At 41.1% G+C, this 23,609-nt stretch overlaps 1 protein-coding gene across 2 annotated transcripts in view; it reads right to left on the reverse strand.

Moving 5' to 3' along the window:
- LOC105468795 (glycerophosphodiester phosphodiesterase domain containing 4) overlaps positions 1–23,609 on the reverse strand; it is an 85,699-nt gene that overhangs the window by 49,537 nt on the left and 12,553 nt on the right. For both annotated transcript variants that reach the window (XM_011719164.2, XM_011719163.2), the window contains exons 2-10: positions 21,191–21,393; positions 18,732–18,835; positions 12,060–12,153; positions 9,135–9,194; positions 4,023–4,121; positions 3,858–3,951; positions 2,589–2,666; positions 1,628–1,773; positions 1,158–1,240 (exon numbers count right to left, since the gene is read on the reverse strand). In XM_011719164.2, coding sequence (XP_011717466.2) covers positions 1,158–1,240; positions 1,628–1,773; positions 2,589–2,666; positions 3,858–3,951; positions 4,023–4,121; positions 9,135–9,194; positions 12,060–12,153; positions 18,732–18,835; positions 21,191–21,379 — 947 coding nt within the window. In that variant the 5' untranslated portion in view covers positions 21,380–21,393. The remainder of the gene's footprint in view (positions 1–1,157; positions 1,241–1,627; positions 1,774–2,588; positions 2,667–3,857; positions 3,952–4,022; positions 4,122–9,134; positions 9,195–12,059; positions 12,154–18,731; positions 18,836–21,190; positions 21,394–23,609) is intronic.

The raw sequence follows: 23,609 nt of genomic DNA on the forward strand, positions 1-23,609 counted from the left end.
TGTATAAGTTCACTCTATGATGTTCACACAATGACAAAATTGCCTAACAACGCATTTCTTAGAACATATCCTCATAATTAAGTGAGATAGGACTGCATTTAGTTTTATAAATAACTGCCAAACTTACTTGGAGTGGCTATACAATTTTATGTTTCCACCAGCAACATATGAGTGATTCAATTTGTCTGCTAGCATTTACTGTCTGGCTATTTTTTAATTTAGCCATTCCGATAGGTGAATAGTGTTAGTTTTAATATGCATTTTCCTAAAGGCTAATGCAGTTGAACATCTTCTCAATACTTATTTGCTATCTGTATATTCTCTTCAGTGACATATCCACACATGTATTTCACCCATTTTCTAATTGGATTGTTTGGTTTGTTTTTGTTTTCATTTTACTGTTGAGTTTTGGAAATTTATATATCCTAGACACAAGTCTTTTGCCAGATATATGTTTTACAAATATTGTCTCCCAGTCTGACACTGGTCTTTTCATTCTTCTCATATGGTCTTGGACACAGCAAAAGCTTCTCAGAATGAATTCCCTGGAATTTTCTCCTTCCCCCATCTCTGCTTGGTTCGAGGCTCAACCCAAACACAACTTTGAGCATAAAGATTTTTTTTTTTCCCACACAATAGGAAGTGACCTTTTCCTCCACTGAAGTTCTATTACACTTATTTTTCTCTGGATGGCTCTTGTCACAAATGGCCTTATTCTGTAGTTATCTGAAACATTCCATGTCTCCTTCACTAGCTGGAACATCTTTTAGGTATGACTATATCTTACTCATTTGCATCTCCCAAGCACTCATAAGAAGGCCTGGAATATAGCAAATGCTCAGGGAATGTTAAATAAATTGCTAAGGTAGTACATAGAGTGAAGTGGTAAGCACAGTTGCAATGGTACCATATTTGAATCATGTGTGAAGACTATTATTGAGTGTGTCTGATTTGTAACCCTGTCACTGAAAACATGGAGGTGCAGAGGTGTGGTTTGTGAGATGTGGTTCATCTGTGTAGTACCTGCATATATGCCATATGAACACAGGAACAACTCCCTAGGGCTTGCTGTCTCTACACCTCAGGCCAGGCTGGTTCTCTTGCATGGCAATGAACTTATCCCCTCCTCCCCCCACCCCAGCTCCCTGCTTTCTTACCTTAAGTGTACGTCAGTCTCCAATCCATGGGCTCCATGTTCAACAGCTTTCTCAAAGGACATCATGGTATTCTCAGGCCCCAACTGTAGAAGAAAAGGACATCAGGCCCTAAGCCTTAGAGTCTCTTCTCCCTGCATTCCTTTTAATAGTAGGGGTAGAACCCAGTAGGATTTTGGGTAGAAGAGTCTGGTTCCCTCAGATCTCCTTTCAAAACCTGTATACCCTCTATCCAAGCTGATTCTGGGACTCTGCTCATCTGAGGCAATGTCACTGGGCACAGTAAAGAGAAATGGACTGGGAGTTAGGTGGCCTGGATTCAAGTCCAACCTCCACAATGAACTCTTTATTCTTGCCATCTTAATGCAATCACTTTTTCTCTCCAGGGGCTCCTATGGTTCTCAGTTTTCTTCTCTTGACCACATATCCCATACATACTTATTTTCATCCATGTTCTTCATGCTCAGACCTACCATGGGTGCACCTCTATGTCCAAAGAGGGTTGGCTTGGGCCCCAAATTCTCCTTCTCCTGAATGCAGGGAGAATAAATCCCTAGTGGCATCAAACAGAGACTTAAAAAGATAAGAAGAAAGGGTAATCCAACAGCCACTTGTAGACCTGAAAAATTTGGAAGGAAGGGGAAGTAGGGGAAAAAAGATAAAGAGGGCTGGAAAATCATCCCAAGCAAAGCAAGCAAAGTCTGAGTAAACCCACAGTCCATGGGTTTCATTGACTGTGTACTGGCTAATTTACTTCCTATTTCTGTGACATTTCCACTTACTTCCAGGGATTTGGATATAAAAGTATAGAACTGTACAATTATAGGGCATTATTATTAATGCTACTACTGGAACTGGAAATTTACAGAGGACTCAATTGTACAGGGTTCAGATGGGGAAGGAAAGGAAGGAGAAGCGATGTTAAGGAGCAGCTTCTCAGGAGGATGAGGAGCTTGGCTGATTCTAAGAAAGCCCCAGAGACTGTAAAGATCATCCCAAAACATCTGTATATTTAAGGCAGTACAGCATAGTGGAAAGGGCACTAATTGGCAGAAATCTGGGTTTAAAGCCAAGTTCTGCCACTTCCTGATTGTGTGACTAAGGACAACTTACTTAATCTCTCTGAATCTTCATTTTCTTCTGTAAAATGGGGCTGTCCTGCTGCTTATATCAACCTTACAGAGTTGTTATGATAGTGTTGACTCATAACACTCCATAAATATTTGCTTCCCTCTTTCCCTCCCTCCCTCCTTCCCTCTCTCTCTCTCGTGCATACACACACATTCACATACAGAGCCTGTACACAATGCCTGCGATAACCAGCCATTCCCCAAGACTTACTATTTTAGACCTCTGAGAATTTTACCCATTTGTACATTTCCAAGTTACCACCTATGCTTCAGTGACTCTCAAATCTCAGTCTCCAGCTCTAACCTCTTAACCTTGCGATTACATTACATTTCTTGAGCCTTTTTTTCTCAGAATGTGTCATCCTGTATCTTCTCATTCTAACTAAAATTTAGAAAGTGAAAAAGAAAAGAGTTGATTATTGTCCCCTTTAAGCCCTTTCCCCAGAAATACTTCCTAAAATTTACCCTCCACACACAAGCATATATATATAAACACACAATGGCAGCACTATCTATGCATTCTTTCTCTTGCCTGCATACCCCCACAGGTCAGAAAGGGTAATTTTACCCTTATTTAAAAAAGAGTAAAAATGAAACCCAGAGAGAAGAATGTCCTATTGGTTTATCCGTAGAGTGGTGAAAGACAATTCCATTCTCCAAACAGTTTAGTATACAGATCCAGTTCTTTTGATTCCATTACATTGGGGCAAAGAATGAAGAGGAAACCAGTGACAGAGACAGACATTTGCTGTAAGACGACTTACAGACTTCTGCTGTAAGTCCTCAGGTATGACATGATCTCACAGGGGACTGCTCTGAGTTACCTGAATGTAAGCAGAAATCTCTGGACCTAGTATGAGTTGAAACTACTAATATTTGCCAGGCGCAGTGGCTCACGCCCGTAATCCCAGCACTTTGGGAGGCCGAGGCGGGCGGATCATGAGGTCAAGAGATTGAGACCATCCTGACCAACATGGTGAAACCCCGTCTCTACTAAAAATACAACCAGGAGTGGTGGTGCACACCTGTAATCCCAACTACTTGGGAGGCTGAGGCAGGAGAATCTCTTGAACCCGGGAGGTGGAGGTTGTAGTGAGCCAAGATTGTGCCACTGCACTCCAGCATGGCGACAGAGCAAGACTCTGTCTCAAAAAAAAAAAAAAAAAAAGAAAGAAAAAAAAGAAAAACTACTAATATTTGAAAATAAATGGAAAGAACTGTGACTTGTACCAGCACTTTGCTCAAGTAAAATTAAAACAGCCTCTACTGCGTCACCTGCCATCCATCTTCAGACAGTCAATGTATAACAATGTAAAGATCTTATTTTTCAAAAAAAAAAAAAAAGAATCCCTCTTTAGAAGTTCTGTTTGGCCACAGAAATACTATGACAGGCCATTGGCCACCGTGACAGGGTAGTGAGTGAGAGCATAGGAGTGTGCCTGAGTAGCAAGCTAAATGAATTGCAACAAGGCATAGGGGCGGCTAGTTCCCAAGCTTCTGTTTTCCTAAGTGGAGTATGCAAGCTAAAGCCAGAGCTGAAGAAATAGGCAGGGTTCTGCCCTATGTGACATACCTTCTCTTTCCAAACGTGCCACGTAGATGGCCACAGGCCAGAAAAGGATAACCATCACAGTTATGCTGACCAGGTGCACATAGGGAGCAAAGATCTGTGAGAAAGCCAAAAGTCAGGCAGGATACATCTAGACAGCTAGTGCTGGAGCTATAGGATGATTCTTACCTGCAGAGACAGCCCAGCTACCAGCCATCTTTCTTTCCAGAATTTGCATATAATGAACATTAAAATGACACACGGAAGAATCACTAGCAGAATCAGGATCTAGGGAAACAGGAAAAAAAATCTCCTGACCTGAAGCACTAGGCTTGGATCAGAACTGTCCTTAGGAATTGTATGTGTGTCTTCACAATGTCAGGGACCTTATCTGCTTTCTCATTCTTTTAATCTCACCATCCTGCAAATCCCCAGTATTAGATGGAACCAATCATTCACCTTCTTTGCTTCTAATCTTTGCTGTACAGCATGACTAGAAAAAATTACACAGCTAATTTACCATTACTAATTTACTATCTCTAGCCTCAGCTGGGTCCTAACATTGCTTGGTATCTCTTACTCAGATTCAACAGTTGCCATTAAAGTCTTCGCTATTTCATTAGACTTCAATTGTATACTCAATACAATTATAAGTAAATAATACTCTGTAATTGCCTTTTCGATGTCTGTTTTCCCCAACAGACTATAAGCTTCATGAAGTCAAGGATAATATTGGTATTGCTTATGATTACATCCTCAGTGTCCTGCAGAATGTCTGGCACATAGTAAGCATCCAATAAGTATTTGTTAAACAGATGAAAAAATCTGCCTGCCAGAACACTGTATACTTCATAGAGAAAAAACGTTGAGACCAAGAAGACCTAACTTTCCTAACTTCCTCCCTTTCAAATGTAGAGTTTTCCTACATCTGTGCTGCCCTCTGGACAGTATTTAGCTCTCTCCTTTCCATAATCTCTACATCCAAAATAATTAAATCCATAATTAAGTCTCTCACAAAACAACCCTTTGCTGACGTCAATGATAAATTCTACCAAACATTTAAGGAAGAAATATTTCCAATCTTTAACAAACTCTTTCAGATAATAGAAAAAGAGAGAATACTTTATGAGTGCAACAAAACATTAGACCTAAATTTAACAAGGACATTATTAAAAGAACAGAAAACACATACATAGATGAAAAAATTTTAAACAACCTATTAGGAAAAACTAAATGCATCACAACACAAAAGTTGAATTGCCAGACTCATAAGGATCGCAGATCTTACCCAACACCAAACTTCACTATGGATTTAAAGGATACAGACAATCACAGGGAACAGATAAAAGACTTTCCAGTGGTTGGCTGGGAGCGGCGGCTCACGCCTATGATCCCAGCCCTTTGGGAGGCTGAGGCGGGTGGATCACCTGAGGCCAGGAGTTCGAGATAAGCGTGGCCAATACGGTAAAACCCCATCTCTACCAAAAAATACAAAAATTAGCCAGGTGTGGTTGCGCACAACTGTAGTTCCAGCTACTTGGGAGGCTGAGGTGGGAGAATCACTTGAACCCGGAAGGCAGAGGTTGCAGTGAGCTGAGATCGCGCCACTCTGCACTCCAGCCTGGGCAACAGAGTAAGACTCTGCCAAAAAAAACAAAAAAGAAAAGAAAAAGCCAGGGCGCGGTGGCTTATGCCTGTAATCCCAGCACTTTGGGAGACCGAGGCAGGCAGATCACGAGGTCAGGAGATCGAGACCATCCTGGCTAACACGGTGAAACCCCGTCTCTACTAAAAAAAATACAAAAAAATTAGCCAGGCGTGGTGGTGGGCGCCTGTAGTCCCATCTACTCGGGAGGCTGAGGCAGGAGAATGGCGTGAACCCAGGAGGCGGAGCTTGCAGTGAGCTGAGATAGTGCCACTGCAGTCTGGCCTGGGCGAAAGAGCTAGACTTTCGTCTCGAAAAAAAAAAATTCGAGCAGATATGATTATGTCAAATGCAGCTACTCATATAGGGTCTTTCCTCTCCTGTATTAGTATACATTGTTTTTGGACTTAAAATGTAAGGTGTGTTTTGAGCAAAATATGAAGAAATGTTGCTTCACAGGAGTCATTTTGGTTATGGAGCATCATTATTTTATACTCCATTAATTATATAACTCTAGCCAGTCATGTCTTCTACCACACGAACCTATATATTCCAGGTTTGTTTACAATAAAACCAACCTAGATAGATCTAGGTATATCCTGGTAGAAATTTTTGCAGATAAGGAGATGACAAATACCTTTTGTGTGTCTACCAGGAAGTCAGGTAATTAGCATGTTTACAAGGAGTTTGGGTTGATGCCATTCGCTTCTCTCTGGGCAGCTGTAGGTAGAACGGGAAGGGGAGGGGGGTTCTAGAACCCCCTGGTGCTAACGCTTTTCTTCCTAAATTTATTCTGAGTACAATAAAACTGAAACTCCGAGCCCCATAAAATCTCCCTTACCAATAAAATCAGTCTCTCCTTACAAGTCTGATAAGCCTGGTCATTCCTGGTTTGAAGACCTGCAGATTCAACCAAGGTAGTTAAGTTCCAAAGGAATGCCAACTCTTAATAATCCCCCTGAACTTTTCATTGCCTTCAGAATCTGTGAACTAGATCCCAGAATGCCTCAGAAGATGAAGGCTTAGAAAAGAAGATTTTCCTGACTAATATTGGCAAAAATCCTGTAGAATATGTGTGGGAATGAATTCTAAGGGAAAGAGAACAAGGAAAAGAGAACAGAATTTTAGATCGGACTAAATTTATTGATATGGGTGCACTTACCAGAGATTCTGGATTTCATATCCTAGAATCCAGGTATTAAGCAGTTCCAAGAGGTTCTAATTGTTTGGTTATCTGAAGCCCAGGCTCACTGGTAGCCTATGCTCAATGAAATTGGGATGCCAGTAATTTCTTGGTATAATATAGAAGAAATAATAAAAGATTAAGAAAAAGTGCTAGAACGGTTATCACCTATGAGCTAACCTACTCCCTATATTGAGTTCTTTGGGAGGTCCCAGAAGACACTGGTGAGGAAAGCATCAGCATCCTTGAAAAGCACTGTGGTGGCCATCCTGTATGCCTGAAAAAAGGTGAGAGATGCTGCCAAACAGTCTTCCTGATTTCAAAGGGGATGATGCGCTTCTGCCGTGGCAGAGGCCAAGTAGCAGTACTTAACTGGCACAGGCAACATAAGCATAGTTTTTATAAGAGACACAAACCTGGAATGGTAATCAGAATGTTTTCAGTCCTAGGGATTCTTGGTATTAATTTATCATGGTGTCCCAAATCCAAAATAAATGTTGATGTCAATAAGTCCTATTTGTTCAGTTTTCAAATCTATATTCTTTCCCTAGAAAATCTCATGACTTCAAGCTCCATCTATTCTAATAACTCTAAATTTATATTTCCAGTTCATACTTCTCATTTGAGTAAGAGGATATTGATATGGCTTGGACCTGTGTTCCCTCCAAATCTCATGTTGAAATGTGACCACCAATACTGGAGGTGGGCATAGAGGGAGGTGTTTGGATCATGGGGACAGCTCCCTCATGAATGGCTTGGTGCTATCCTTGCAGTAATGAGTGGGTTCTCATCCTGTGAGTTTACATGAGATCTGGTTGTTTAAAAGGACCTGGCACCTCCTCCTCCTCTCTCTTGCTCCCTCTCTTGCAATGTGATATGCTGGCTCCCTGCTTGCCTTCCACCACGACTGTATGCTTCCTGAGGCCCTCACCAGGACCAGATGCCAGTGCTATGCTTCCTTTACAGCCTGCAGAACCATGAGCCAAAATACACCTCTTTTCTTTATAAATTACCCAGTCTCAGGTATTCCTTTATTAGCAATGCAAATGGACTAATTCAAGACTTAAAGGGACCACTCAAGAGTCTGAAATGTTTCTGGATTTGGGGAAATACAAGGAATTGTATCAACACTATGCCTGATGTTCCCACTCATATTTGGGAGTTAAAAAGTAGAGAAGTAGAATGATAGTTACCAAGGGCTGGGAAAGGTGGGTCAGAGTGGGAGAAATGAAGTGGGGTTGGTTAATGAGAACATACCATTAGATAGAAAGAATAAGTTCTAACATTTGATAGTACAGTAAGGTGACTACCGTTAGCAATAATTTATAATATAAATAGCTTCAAAATAGTTCAAAAAATAGTTTCAAAACAGCTAGAAGAGTTGAAATGTTCCTAACATGAAGAAATGATAAATGCTTGAGATGATGGATATCCTAAGTACCCTGATTTGAGCATTATACATTGTAGGCATATATCAAAATTATCACATGGATCCCACAAATATGTCCAATTACTGGTATCAATTTTTTTAAAACATGCCCAAAAAAGTCTATAAAAAAGCAAGAGGCTGTCACTGGAGCTGTTCAAGCCCATGGGAGAACAAAACAAGGATGCTGTATCGGAACTATGCTGCATGCCTGTAGATGGTGGGGCCAAGCTGACAGTCCTCTGGGGACCAGATATAGACCCTGTGAAAGAAATCATGCTGGTGTTATTTTAAAGATATCCAAACTCAAGAGAGGGTCAAAAGGACTTCAGAAAAGAAATTTCAGGGCACTGCAGGAAGACAGGCATTGACTCCACCAAGAGAGTTACAGTCAAGGTTCTCAGTAGGGCTTCTGAAAACACACATAGAAAAAGTTCACGGGAAAAGAGGCAACTGTACATTTACCTAGAAATCAACCCCTGATTCCCTTCTCCCCTCTCCTTGTGAGACTGTGCTCTTTTCTCCATCTCCTCTTCCCCTGGACCCCACTCAGGCGGAAAAGAGGTAAAAGGACCACCATGCCCTCTCTGCTGCTATGGGCTTCAGGCTTGGATCAGGCCCAGATAGAGGAGGGGAAACATTTTAAGGTTAATAAAGTTGGAACTTAGGTTATTACAATGAACTGAAAATTTTAATCACTGAAATGAGAGTATTTCTGTGACTAAAAAGTACTGGGAAATTAATGGAATGAGTGCCTAAGATTTTACCGGAATGGGAAGAACAGGGTCACAGATTGAGTTTAATAGGAAGCAGTGAGAATAAGAGTTTGGGTTCAGCTCCAGTTCAGCTCCTTCCATAAATCAGTTGCAACGTGAGATATTTAATTATTTCAGTTAAAATGATGTAAGTAAATCTCTTCTCTCCAAGGAGAACAGTAACAGAGAGGGTAACCCATATGCAAAACTGAGTACACCAAGGAGCATGTTTAGGCCTGGCCTAAGGTTCAGTCCAGGTCTAAGGTTTCCAATGTGGACTCAGATGTCCTACCTTATGACACAAGTGCAGGTATAGTTCAATCCCTTCCCAAAGCAACAACAATCCAAGTAACTGCAAAAGCAAAGAAAAAGAGAGTTATTTTGAAATCGCCAAGTTGCCATCCAAAGCACTGTTCCTATAGCTCCAAACTCTGTTCACAGTCCAGTAGTACACTCACTTCTTGCTATACCTGTACTTTATTTAGCCTCTGGGAGTTTTCCATGCTGTTTGCCTGAAAAAGCTCCCTCTCCCGATGCCACTGACTCTTCAAAGCCAGTTCAAATCTTGCCTCCTGTTTATAACTTCCATCTGCAACCTCAGGAAGAATTCTGTGTTATCTCCTCGAAGATTTCATAACAATTACCACACTGATACTCTTCCTGAGCTCCTGCCCATTTCTTTTCCCTGTGAGGAACCTTATTCCTGGTGTTACTCAGACTCACTTGTAAGAGAAGATTAAGTTCAGGAGGCAGCCCTTCCAAGGACTCTTGTTGTCCAAGGACAACAGGGCTGTTGTTACTACTGTCAAACCACTGTTGTTAACACTGGTATAGATTCAATAAATCTCGGATTTTAATCTAAATCTAGCCAGTCACCAAGTCAGTGTAAAGATAGAAATTGAAAACTGGAGTCCTCAGATGCCTGGGATATTAATGATAATTTGATATGTAAGGCACTTACCTCTTTATCAAAATTATTTCATGGATATTTCATTTGTTCTTTACTTAGCCCTATATTATACCATTAAATATTGTTATCATTCTCATTTGAAAAAAAAATGAAACTGAGGTCAGAAGAGTTACATGCCTTGACCAAGGTTACATAGTAACCTAAAGATAGAACTAGAAATAGAATCCAGGTACCCCTTCTTTTTCACTATTGTTGTCATTGTATGTATTCAAAAAGAGGTAGGGTAGAGTAGAAAGTTTGTTAAAATATATTGCTTTATTGGACACTAGAATTCATTCCCCTCTTAGAACCTAACTCTACCATTTCATGTTTATTGTGCATAAAAGTGGCACAATTCAGTGGTCAGAGTTTGGCCCAGAGCACATCCTTCATCTACATTTTCCTCCTGTAAAAAAAAAAAAAGTTTCTAGGCCAGGCGCGGTGGCTCAAGCCTGTAATCCCAGCACTTTGGGAGGCCGAGACGGGCGGATCACGAGGTCAGAAGATCGAGATCATCCTGGCTAACACGGTGAAACCCCGTCTCTACTAAAAAATACAAAAAACTAGCCGGGCGAGGTGGCAGGTGCCTGTAGTCCCAGCTACTCGGGAGGCTGAGGCAGGAGAATGGCGAGAACCCGGGAGGCAGAGCTTGCAGTGAGCCGAGATCCGGCCACTGCACTCCAGCCTGGGCGACAGAGCAAGACTCCGTCTCAAAAAAAAAAAAAAAAAAAAAAAAAAAAAGTTTCTAATTGGTCTGCCTATAGCCACCCTCCAAACCAAAACATTGAGAATTATTTTCCTAAAATAGAAAACTGATTTATATCAAATGTCTTAGCCTTTCTTTCCAGGCCTTCCAAAATCTCACAAACCTATCTTTTCAGCCATGTTTCCCCATTATTCTGTTTTTTTGTTTTTTTTGTTGTTTTTTTTTTTTGAGACGGAGTCTTGCTGTGTCGCCCAGGCTGGAGTGCAGTGTGGCTCGATCTCGGCTGACTGCAACTCCGCCTCCCAGGTTCACGCCATTTTCCCACCTCAGCCTCCTGAGTAGCTGGGACTACAAGCGCCCGCCACCACGCTCGGCTAATTTTTTAAAATATATTTTTAGTAGAGACGGGGTTTCACCAGGTTTAGTCAGGTTGGTCTCGATCTCCTGACCTCGTGATCCACCCCCCCTTGGCCTCCCAAAGTGCTGGGATTACAGGCAGAAGCCACCGCACCCGGCCCCCCATTATTCTTCATTATGCCCTACATACTAACAGAACTGACCTTTCCTTCTCAACAAGATATCCTATATTTTTCTGTCTTGCTTAGTCATGAAGCTCCCTCAGCCCACAACGTTCTTCCTCATTACCATATCTATATGTCCAAATCTAACACTCCTTTAAGATCCCACTCCAGTGACAAGGAATAGTTGTAACTTATATCTCACACCTACCTCCATGAAATGCACTGCATGAAAACAGAAATTGCTTAGTTTTTATTGATCTCCGTATACTCAGCACTTCTCACAATGTTCTGCTCATATAATGATTAATAAGCTTTTTTGAAAGAAAAAGTTCATGCAAATAGCAACAAATTTGGGGGCTAGGTTCTTCTGTATCAGACAAGAATTCAATAGAGAAAGGAATGGTGAAATCAGAGAAAGTTATCTGCCCTATGTATAAATGGGCACTGCAAAACTCTATCTAAAGTTATCCTCCCATTTCCATAGACTTTTCTCTTACCTGGCATAAATTTCTCACACTAAGAGACACTAGTATGTTAGGCAACAGAAACAAGGCCACACTATTGCCAAAAGGCTTTTGCTAAAATGTACTTTGCATCTGGGCTAGGTGACTAGCATTTGTACATTAGAACAAGTTTAACAAACTAGTAAATTTTTATAAGGCCCAGAAAGACTGATTTTCAGAAGATGGGACATGAGATGAGTAAAGATACTGCTGATGTGAAGCTATGGGTATCTAAAATGACAATATTGAGGGAACCATAGGATAGGGTATAAAACAAGGAAATAGAAAAAGGATGTTCTGTTATACTTTCAAAGGGCCCAACTGGCAAGACACATCCTCTAACAGAATAGGCTTTCCTTCCACATCCTATTCCTTGTGCCTAAAATTCAACTAGCTAATGTAAACCCCAACACTACTAAGACAAGAATGAACTTGGGTTCTGAGAGCCCCCAGTACCAACTGGATACTATACCACAGGCAGGAACACCTCATCAGGCTACTCAGGAAGGGAGTGGAAGAAATGAGAAGCATTACTCACCAACAGCAATGAAGAGTAGGCAGTCAGGATCCCAGCTAAACTCAGAATAAAAATAGACCAGTAAAACCAGTATCCTGTTCCTAGAAAAATGACCCTGAAAAAAAAATGTGTTTCAGTTCTTAAAATACTGCAGAAACCAGTAGATTCTGTGTCAAGGATGGGGACAAAACCAGACTAGATAAGGCATAAGAAAATGTAGGGAGATAAAAAGAGAAGCAGTGTGTGAACAGCAGTTTTTGCGGATACTTATATGAGGAGTTTTAAAGTTGTGTTCTGTAGGCAATTGGGGATGCTCATGGGGTTTGTAAACACAGCAGGAATGTAAGTTATTTAGAATACATATTTAAAAATTATGTCCTCTTTTAAAAAATAATATAATACAGAAATTTGGGAATACCAGAAGAGAAACAATATATCCCATAAGTTTACTGCCTGAACAAAACTAATACTTTACACTTTGGCAGGCTCCTTGTCCACATGCATATACATTTTTGGACATCATTGCAATCACAGCCACCATATTAAAAAAAAAAACCAATTTTTCTGTTCCTAATGTAGCATATGAGAGAAAATTGCTAATGATTTGTTAGGAGAAACAATGTTATACTTGGTCTAGGTATTAAACATCAAATAAATTTGAATCTTCGTGTCAAGAAAACAGAAATTTCTTCCTCTCTGTACAAAACCTGTAGAAATTATATTTTTTAAGATGTAAACTCGGCCGGGCGTGGTGGCTCACGCCTGTAATCCCAGCACTTTGGGAGGCCGAGGCGGGCGGATCACAAGGTCAGGAGATCGAGACCATGCTGAAACCCCGTCTCTACTAAAAATACAAAAAAATTAGCCGGGCGTGGTGGCGGCGCCTGTAGTCCCAGCTACTCGGGAGGTTGAGGCAGGAGAATGGCGGGAACCCTGGAGGCGGAGCTTGCAGTGAGCTGAGATTGCGTCACTGCCCTCCAGCCTGGGACCCTGAGCGAGACTCCACCTCAAAAAAAACAAAACAAAACAAAACAAAAAAGATGTAAACTACAGGCTAGTGAACAAAAAACTACATTAATAAGAATTACAAAGGAAATTCTCTTGGACAAGGGCTGTGAGATAAACTAGGAAGAAACAAACAGGCAAACAGCCTTACTAACAAAAGGTATCCCAGATCAAGACACTGGGAAGAGTGCTCTGTAGAAGATGAGATCGCAATCAGGAATCAGAAAACATGTAAGGGATGTCAACAAATGAACCCTATGAAGCCAACAAATAGAAAAACTTGGACCCAAGAAAACATAATTAATAAAACAATCAGAAAAGAGCCACAAAATAAATATATTTAAGATCTTCCATAATGTAAAGAAATGATTCACATCCATGAAACAAGAATAGGGTATTTTAATCCAAGCACAATTTTTTGATGTTATCAAAACAATCAAACAGAGATCTTGAAAAAAAATTTTTGAAATGAAAAGAACATGAAATCGGGCCTTAATAGCACTCTAGATATAGTCAAAGAATTAATGAGTTTAACCAAATCGAGATACTGACTTTGCTCTCCAAGTAACAAAGAAAACAATGTTTGTCATTTCATGGTACTCCTCTTTCTTCTAATCATTTTACTGGTCACATGGATATTTTATTTTAATCTCTTTCAACCTAAAAGGTTTTCTTTTGGATGTCCGATCACACGTAAATATTACTATTAGTTTGGTTTACTTCAAAGCCCTCTCACCAAACTCAGGTGAAGTTCCCATCCCCCAGCTATGGATTATAGGCAAAAGAAGAACCGTGATTTGGCTTTTCCTCTCTCTCCTTCTACTTCTTCCCATCCCAGTAAGTAACTGTACTTACTGTTGGTGGTGGTAGTGGTGTGAAAAAAGGGAGTGAAAAGAGTAAGAAGGAGTTTGCTTATGTGACTGCCTGAACATCAGTGGGAATTGAAAAAGGAAGTCTCTTTTCTTGGCCATCACTTCTTTAAGCTGGGAATATACAATGCTGATGAGTATGCAGTAGGCCTACTCTACATGAATGTGTCCAAGTTAGGCTTCTTCTGACTTAGCATTTTTAAGCAGTTTTCTCTGTGCTCTGGACTATTGTGTTACATCCCGCTAGCAGCATAATCACACCTCCATTTTGGATGTAGGCCTACTCACTCAACCAAGACAGCTTATTGGGGCAGCCTAGTCAATGCAACCTACTCATGTAAAATCCATATTTTCTGTTATCATTATAACAGAATGTTTAAAGAAACTTTCAAGGACCCTTTCTCTGCTTTCTCACAGCTGTAAGATGCAGTTTTCTTGCACTTTTCCCCAATACATATTGCAATGTTTTATATCAGCATCACCAACTGTCAGCTGACAGTAACTCTAGATGAGAAAAAAAGACACATTGATGGTGGAGGCCCTAGGAACCCTTGCATAGTGACAAATGGAGAAACAACACGCACAGAGGGGAAAAGAGAGAAGTTACAGTTACCCTACCAAAAAATTCTGCTCTTTCTAGCTAAGGGGAACAACTAGAAAAGCTAGACAAAATGTTCTGAAAAATCTAAATGAAAGCATCAGACATCTACCAGACACTGAAGAACTATGGAGCCAAGATCCAAACAAGGAAGGAAATCCAGAGATAGTGTAGCATTTGGGGTAATTTTTCTCTAGAATTGGCTGAGGTACAGGAAGCTCTTATAAACTTCACAGGGCTACAGGGGAGAAGGTAACCTTGTAAACACCATACACTTTGATTTGGAACCTTCCAGGGTTATATCCTAGGAGAAAGCACAAACTTTTCCAGTTTGTGATTTGTGGGGGAATGAATCCTAGCTCTGAAGCATCTAAATGTGTGAACAGACATTATTAGTCTGCTCTCCCTAGGTACTGGCTTGATGGCGTACACAGCTCAGGCCCCTTCTCTTCCTAACAGTCACCTTCTATGGGACACCTAGGGGTTATTTTTTATACAGGGAAAAAAAGATTCTAGATGAAAGATCAGAGGTGCATGATAAAATGAAGAGTAATAAAAAAGTAAATACATAGGTAAATGTAAAAGAATATTAACTACACAAAACAATAATGTCATCTGTGGTTGGAAAAGTATGTAGGATTAAAATATATGATGAGAATGGCTTATAACTCAGAAGGAGGTAAATGAAGTTAAGGTGTTTCAAGATCCTCGTATTATCCAGGAAAAGGTTAAAATACTAATATAAGACTTTGGTGAGTCAAGATTACATGTTGCAATTTCCAGGGCAGGTACAAAAAAGACAGCAAGAGTCAGTAGGAGAGAAAATATGGGTATTCCTTCCAAGTTAATAGAGGGAAAAATAAAGTAATAAAAAATACTTAATATAGGCCGGGCGCGGTGGCTCAAGCCTGTAATCCCAGCACTTTGGGAGGCCAAGACAAGTGGATCACGAGGTCAGGAGATCGAGACCATCCTGGCTAACACGGTGAAACCCCGTCTCTACTAAAAAATACAAAAAACTAGCTGGGCGAGGTGGCGGGCGCCTGTAGTCCCAGCTACTCGGGAGGCTGAGGCAGGAGAATGGCGTAAACCCGGGAGGCGGAGCTTGCAGTGAGCTGAGATCCAGCCACTGCACTCCAGCCCGGGCGACACAGCGAGACTCCGTCTCAAAAAAAAAAAAAAAAAAAAAAAAAAAAAAACTTAGGCAAGAAAAGAGGAAAAAAGAACACAGTACAGTAGTTCACACCTGCAATCCCAGCAATTTGGGAGGTCGAGGCGGGCAGATCACTTGAGTTCAGGAGTTTGAGACCAGCCTGGGCAACATGGCAAAACCCTGTCTCCATGAAAAAAAAAAAAAAATTAGCTAGGTGTGGTGGTTTGCACCTGTAGTCCTAGCTACTTGGGAGGCTGAAGTGGGAGGATCAGTCAAGCTTGGGAGGCAGAGGCTGCAATAAGCCAAGATCACACCACTGCACTCCAGCCTGGGCAACAGAGTGAGACCTTGCCTCAAAAACAAAACAAAACCCACAGAACTGATAGGACAACAGCATTAGGAAGAATATGGATGTAAGCTCAAATAAAATATATTAGTGATATATTAGTACAGAGCTATTTTTTATTTGGAACATAAAGACAAATACTGCCAAACTGGATTTGAGAAACCCAACCACATGCTATTTTTAAGAGAAACTTCCAAAACATGAGCTATAGAAAGGTTAAAAAAATAAAGGATGGAAAAGATAAACCATGCAAAGCTAGTACAGCTATATTAGTTATTATATGAAATAGTCTTCAAGTTAAAAACATATGAAGAAAATGAAAGACTATGCTGCAACTTTGCACTAGGATTGAAGACTTCATTGGTACTCAGACTTGTGCCTGATTTACAACACTGCATCCTGGCAGACGAAATTCACAAATCGGGGATGGTTGCAAGGAAGATCACGGAAGCTAGCCAGTAAGCATCTCAGTCTTGGGAACAATGGTGAGGGTTCCAAGCTGTGCTTGTGGTCAATGCAAAAGCCTGTTGTGAGGAATATTTCTATAAAATGCCTGGAAGAGCAATTCCAAAAAGTGGCTAGGGACCAATGCTTGACTGAGGCACTGTCTAATGAAAGTAATAATGACCAGAGTGACCAGTGTCATTTTGATGACCAGAGTTTCTTCTTACCACCACCACGCTATTTTTGCTATCTTGTGGTAAGCCCCAGAACTTTGATACCACTCAAGGGATGGGGAGAGAGGCAGAAAGATTTGGATATTAGACTTTGCATAAACCTTGTCAACTATGGATCTCAGAGCTGGAATTTTAAAATTTATAAATATGAATAAATTATACCATAGCATTTATATTTTAAATTGAAATACAATTTCTGTGAAATAATTCAGAACTGGCCCACAAATGAAACTGCAGATGAACCAGTGAGAAGGCTAACTGAAAACCCCCAATGAATAAGTAAGCAAAGGAAAATAAATTTTAAAATAAATTAGTTAAATAAACTTGTTCTGAAACTAAATGATTCAAATTAAAACAAAAAAATTGCCGGGCGCGGTGGCTCAAGCCTGTAATCCCAGCACTTTGGGAGGCTGAGACGGGCGGATCACGAGGTCAGGAGATCGAGACCATCCTGGCGAACACGGTGAAACGCCGTCTCTACTAAAAAAATACAAAAAACTACCCGGGCGAGGTGGCCGGCGCCTGTAGTCCCAGCTACTCGGGAGGCTGAGGCAGGAGAATGGCGTAAACTCGGGAGGTGGAGCTTGCAGTGAGCTGAGATCCGGCCACTGCACTCCAGCCTGGGCGACAGAGCGAGACTCCGTCTCAAAAAAAACAAAAAAAAAACCAAAAATAAAACAAAAAAATTTCATCAAGAAAAAATATGCAATGTTAGAATATTTAATCCTGTCATATACCTCTGTTTTAAATAGAAATTGCTATAACCTTTTGAGAAAGTACTTTGGCAATAGATATAATGAATTGTTTTTTTTTTGTTTGTTTTTTTTTGAGTCAGGGTCTGGCTCTGTCACCCAAGCTGGAATGCAGTAGCACAGTCTTGGCTCACTGCAACCTCTGCCTCCCAGGCCCAAGGGATCCTCCCACCTCAGCCTTCTAAGTAGCTGGGACTACAGGCACACACCACTATGCCTGGCTAATTTGGGGGCATAATGAATTTTAACAACGTTTATTCTTCTTGACTCAATAATGCCATTTATGGGAATCTATTCTAGGAACATTAGTCAGAATACAAAGATTTCTCTGCATTACTAGTTTATAAAAACGAGAAAATTGGACACACATATAATGCCTAACAATTAAAAATGGCTAAGTGTATTATAGCATCTATCATGAAATATTTTTAAACCATTTTAAGTGATGTTCATTAGGAGTTTAAAAATTTTGTTTAAATGTTTGTTATTTTAAGTGAAAAGAAAAAGCAAAATGATGTATACAACATGAACATAATAGAAAAATCAGCATAGAAAAATATATCAAGTGATTATCTCTCAAGAATGGGACTAGGCAGATACTATATTTCTAACTTTTTACATTTTACACATAAAATAACAAACCATGTTTTACTTCTATATATAAAAAAAAAAAAAACAACTGTATTCCATTTTTAAAAGCCCCATATCCAAACAGATCCTTCTTCCCCATATACCAAATAACAAGATTTGCAGTAAGGTTAGCAGACATCAAGCCAGAAAAACTAGAAGGGCTGGGGACATTCCAGAGTAGGAGTTTAGCCATGAAAGAGTGCTGGGAAGGGATACGTGTCACTGTGTGCAGAATCCTAGGAAGCCTCCTAAGAACAGTAGGGAGAGGAAGAGGGTATAGGAGCAGCAGAGAAGGCAGGGTTCAGGGATAGAGATCATGAAAACCAACTAGTGTCGGCATCAGTAACTCAAAGAGACTAAAGAAAAGATACCAGGGAATCATTATCTGAGTAGAAGGACTGTGGATATCGGAAGCATGAAAGCTTCCCACTGAGCCAGATTTAGTCTGAGACTGAGCACAGTGGAAGAAAGTATAACAAGTTAGGGTGCTAAGCATCCTACCCCTGCCCCAGAGGCAGGCCTCTCACCCACAAGCTGTGGAAAGCCCAGTTTTGTCTTCCTTCCCTACTATATCACCAGATCTTTTCAGCCTGAGGTAGAATCCAGGTGGTTATCAGACCAAAATGCCCTTACACAAATGAAACTACAAAAAGTGAAACTCACCAGTCAAAGTTAAAGTATTCGTTGGATGTTTCTATCCACAGGAACAGCAACATCACAGACAAGACAAATGAAATTACCAGGCACGGGCAAAATAATTGCTCTTTCTGGGAAGAGAAAAAAGAAATCGAACTTAGCTCCATTTATCCTTATTACCTCAGCAGTTTCTGTACACACTTGCCAAACTACCTTTCCTTGCGTTCCCCACCTCAGGTATAAGTTGCACTGCCATGCATTACTCTCCTGAGGCTGGAGTGACCACTCTCTTTTTACCCCTACCAAATCCTGTATATGCCTATTTACAACCTTTCTTACACTGAACTGGAATTATGCATTTATGTTTTATCTGATGCTACACTGTTTCTTCTTTGAGGAAAAGGAACATCTCTGTATTACCAATACATAGTATAGTTTCTTGAACATAGCTGGCTTTTAACAATCATCTCTTGAATTCATCTGCCTCTCCAGCTACCAGATGTTTTGTTCAGTAATTAATTTATTGATTCATGCATCATTAATTAGTTCATTGAGTCATCAATCTATCCCATTGGAGAAGAAAGGGGGAATCAGAGTTAAAGAATAATTTTTTTTAAGTAGCTATTTTGTTCTAGTAAAATGCTAAGGATTTCACAAGCTACTTTCATTTGATTTATTTCTCATTAGAGCCATAGGAGTTAGGCATCAATCTCATTTTTGCAGAAGAAAGCTCAGAGAGGTAAAATAATTGATTCAAGATCCACAGCTAAGAAGTAGCAGGGGCAGGACTAGAACCCAGATCTGTATAAGCTCAAAGCCAAAATGGAGGTTATCATTATGGAGGAGGTACTGCTTTCTCTGAAGGCAAAGAAGTCTCCCTGTGTTAGTTTTGTCCCTTTCAATACGTCCTCCACACAATCAAATAATCATTCCAAACCACAGCTCAGACTACTTCATCAGCTTAAAGTCTTTGGGGATTCTTTATTCCCAATGGCAGAGGTCAAATTCTTAAAACCACACAACATTGGACCCATCTCCCCCTCTAGCTTCTTTTCCCCTCACTTCTTCTTTCATATCCTCTCCTTCATCTAAAATAAACCTTATATCAATCTCCAAACTCACTATGCCCTTTGACTCCTCCTCCAATACCAATTCTTCCACCATCCCCAATTCTCTACCTATCCAATTCTTAATCACCCTTCACCTTCTAAAAGATGGCCCTCCCCTTGGTATGTGCCTGTGCACATGCACATGCAGTTACAGCACTTCTCTCACTATATTGAGATTGTGTGTGTGTACTTATCTTTCCCCACAGTAGACTGAATTCCTTGAGAGCAGGAAGCATGCCTGAAGCACTTGTATTATCCCCAGTGACTCGCATAGAAGCCAAATATCTGGGCAGGAAAGATACAGTGGGGACAGAAGAACATTCCTGCCTACTCCAGGGAAACCTCCCATTTCCTACCCTTTTCCTTGTGTTCCCCACCTCAAGTATAAGAAATTAATTATCCAGGCCGGGCGCGGTGGCTCAAGCCTGTAATCCCAGCACTTTGGGAGGCCGAGGCGGGTGGATCACGAGGTCAGGAGATCGAGACTATCCTGGCTAACACGGTGAAACCCCGTCTCTACTAAAAATACAAAAAACTAGCCGGGCGTGGTGGCGGGCGCCTGTAGTCTCAGCTACTCGGGAGGCTGAGGCGGGAGAATGGCATGAACCCGGGAGGCGGAGCTTGCAGTGAGCCGAGATCACGCCACTGCACTCCAGCCTGGGAGACACAGCGAGACTCGGTCTCAAAAAAAAAAAAAAGAAATTAATTATCCAATATGTCTGATTCTGGGACCCCAGTTGGGCCATGTTCACAAATAAGCAAAGGTACATGATTTTGCTCTTCTGTTCTCATTTCAGTGTGCTGATAATTTAATCACTTATACCATGTAGCTCACCAAAGGGTTCCAACATATGGCTTACAAATAGAGGCCCTAAAAGAGGCTAGTCCATATGCCACCACTCAGTCTTACTATAGCTCTTCCTTAGGGAAAATCACCACTAGCTTGACCAATTATAAAGGAGCACCTTGTTTCTCACTGGCTGTTTTTTTCTCCCGAGAAGAGAAATTCACAGAGGAGAGCAAATTACAATTCAGGCATCCCCGTAATCCCTAACCAAAAATATCTAATTGCACCCAAACATCACTTTTTCTTCAAGATTCACTGAATGAATAAATGCAAAAGTGAATTAATGAATAAACATAAAAGAGGTAGTAAGGAAAAATAAAGAAAAAAAGTGAAAAATGAAGTGAAGGAAAGAAATGAAGAAAGCAAGTATGTGTTTCAGTAAGTTTAATATTGGTGCAATACTTTTATGGAAGAAATGGAGCCCTAGCATCCCCAGTCCTGGAGACCGTAAAGAGCCCTTATGGGGCCAGCGGTCAGCCTATGTTCCCCACATCTGAGAAAACGTGGTCCAGTTCCTCATCAGTTTGTACCCAAGTGCAGCAACAAAATCCAACTTTAGTTTTTTTCCATTGTCTGAATTTCCAAAGGCAACTATAGCAGCCAGTAAGGAAGGTGACATAGCATTGGTGGTTGAAGATGCGTGGAATCCATGGATTAAGTTTTTTTCGTTTTCCTGTCTTATTCCTCTTGCGCTCAATCCTGTTGACCTTCTTAAACATGATTCACCCTTTGGCTGAAAGACAAATAAAATAATCAGGATCTAGTGTAACTCCCCTTAATGTATCTTATCCCATCATTCTACAGAAAATTTTACCAAAGAGAAATGGATTTTTAAAAAACTGTTTATAATCAAAGATAATACAGTGGATTTGGGGCAGAAAAATAGAGCTTCTTCCTACCTTTCTCACTAACTTGTTGAGTGTTTACTGTGATCACTGCATCACTCTAGGTTTAGTTTTCTCACCTCTAAAATGGGACAATATTCCCTGTCCTCACCACCTAATAGATGCTGAAAGAATCCAATGAGATAATATATACAAATGTGCTTCTCAAATTGCAATATGTTGTTGAAATAACTTGAGATGTTAAAGGCATGGGTGAGGTACATGAAAATACCATCCTTGACTAATAAGTGACTCAGATACACAGCTGGCTGCTTCTTCCCTTTCTCTCCTCTCCCATATGGAATCAGTTAGGGTTAGCTTCAATTATGAAAGATGGAATCTTCAAAACAACAATGGCTGAAATGTGACAAGTTTATTTTTCCTTTGCCAAAAAAAATATTTCAGAGATAGAACAAAATATGGAGTATGTGGCTTTACAACGGCATTAAGAACACAGGCACCCACCACAACCTGCACCTGTGTACATCATCAAGGAGCCTGGGGACAGGCCAACATCACCTGGCACCACTACCAGCACCAATGCCTACCCACATGTGCCACTTGGGGACCTATAGACTGACCTACCCATCCTACTGCTGTCACTGCTAGCACCAGTGCATGTCACCTGGGAGACCAAAGATTGGCCCCCTAACACTACTGCCATCACTGACACCACACATGCTGCCCAGGGCTCCAGGGTTCCACCCACCTGCCCAGCACACTGCTAACACTGCCAATACCCAAGCAAGCCACCTAGAGACCTAAAAACTGGCCTTCCTAGACATGCTAACACCAGTGCCTGTGTACACTGGCCAGGGGTCCAAGGACAGGAACAATCGGCCTGCCATCACCACCACTGGGGCCTGAGGATTGGCCTGCCTGATATCCCCATTCCCAGCAAAGCCTCACTGCAGCCTGTGCTAACAACCACAGCCTAAACCACTGACAAAATCATAGACACCACTGACACTGATTACAGTCAAAGAAATCCCAGGGAGACTATACTACTACATGAACCCAAAATAAAAACTAAAGCGCCCCACCCAACCAACTCTATAGATACAAGAAAAAAAAAAAAATCTTCCCCTAAGAAAGCCAACCCAAAAAATAAAAGCAACTGTTATAGCAGATGTGCAGATATCAACATAAGGACACAAAAAACATGAAAAAGCAAGGAAACATGACAACTTCAAAGTAATATAACAATTCTCCAGCAAGAGATTCCAATGCAAAAGAAATGTGTGAAATGCCTACAAATAAATTAAAATAACAATATTAAATACACCCACCCAGTGAGATACAAGAGAGCACAGATAAATAATACAAAGAAATCAGAAAAACAGTTCAGAATCTGAATGAGATAATTCAATATGGAGATATTATTTCAGAACCTGAAGACAAGTCATTTGAAGTAACCCAGTAAGGTGAAAGAAACAGAAGGAGGGGAGGGGAGAAAGAAAGAGAAAGGAAGAGAAAGGAAGAGAAAGGAAGAGAAAGGAAGAGAAAGGAAGAGAAAGGAAGAGAAGGAAGGAAGGAAGGAAGGAAGGAAGGAAGGAAGGAAGGAAGGAAGGAAGGCAGGCAGGCAGGCAGGCAGGCAGGCAGGCAGGCAGGCAGGCAGAGGGAGGGAGGGCATGGTGGCTCACACCCAGCACCTTGGGAGGCCAAGGTGGATGGATCATTTGAGGTCAGGAGTTCGAGACCACCTTGGCCAACATGATGAAACCCCGTCTCTACTAAAAATACAAAAATTAGCCATGCGTGGTAGTACATGTCTATAACCACAGCTACTTGGGAGGCTGAGGCAGGAGAATTGCTTGAACCTGGAAGGTGGAGGTTGCGTGAGCTGAGATTGCACCACTGCACTCCAGCCTGGGTGACAGAGCAAGATTCCATCTCAAAAAAGAAAGAAGGCAGGCAGGCAGGGAAGGAAGGAGGGAGCAAGGGAGGGGAGGGAAAGAGAGAGAGAAGGAGGGAGGGAAGAAAGGGAGGGAGGGAGGGGAAGGAAAGGAGGGAGGGAGGAGGGAGGGAATAAAGAAACCCTACATGACATTTTGGAAACCATTAA

This window comes from Macaca nemestrina, chromosome 12, assembly GCF_043159975.1.
Source record: "Macaca nemestrina isolate mMacNem1 chromosome 12, mMacNem.hap1, whole genome shotgun sequence".
Lineage (NCBI taxonomy): Eukaryota > Metazoa > Chordata > Mammalia > Primates > Cercopithecidae > Macaca > Macaca nemestrina.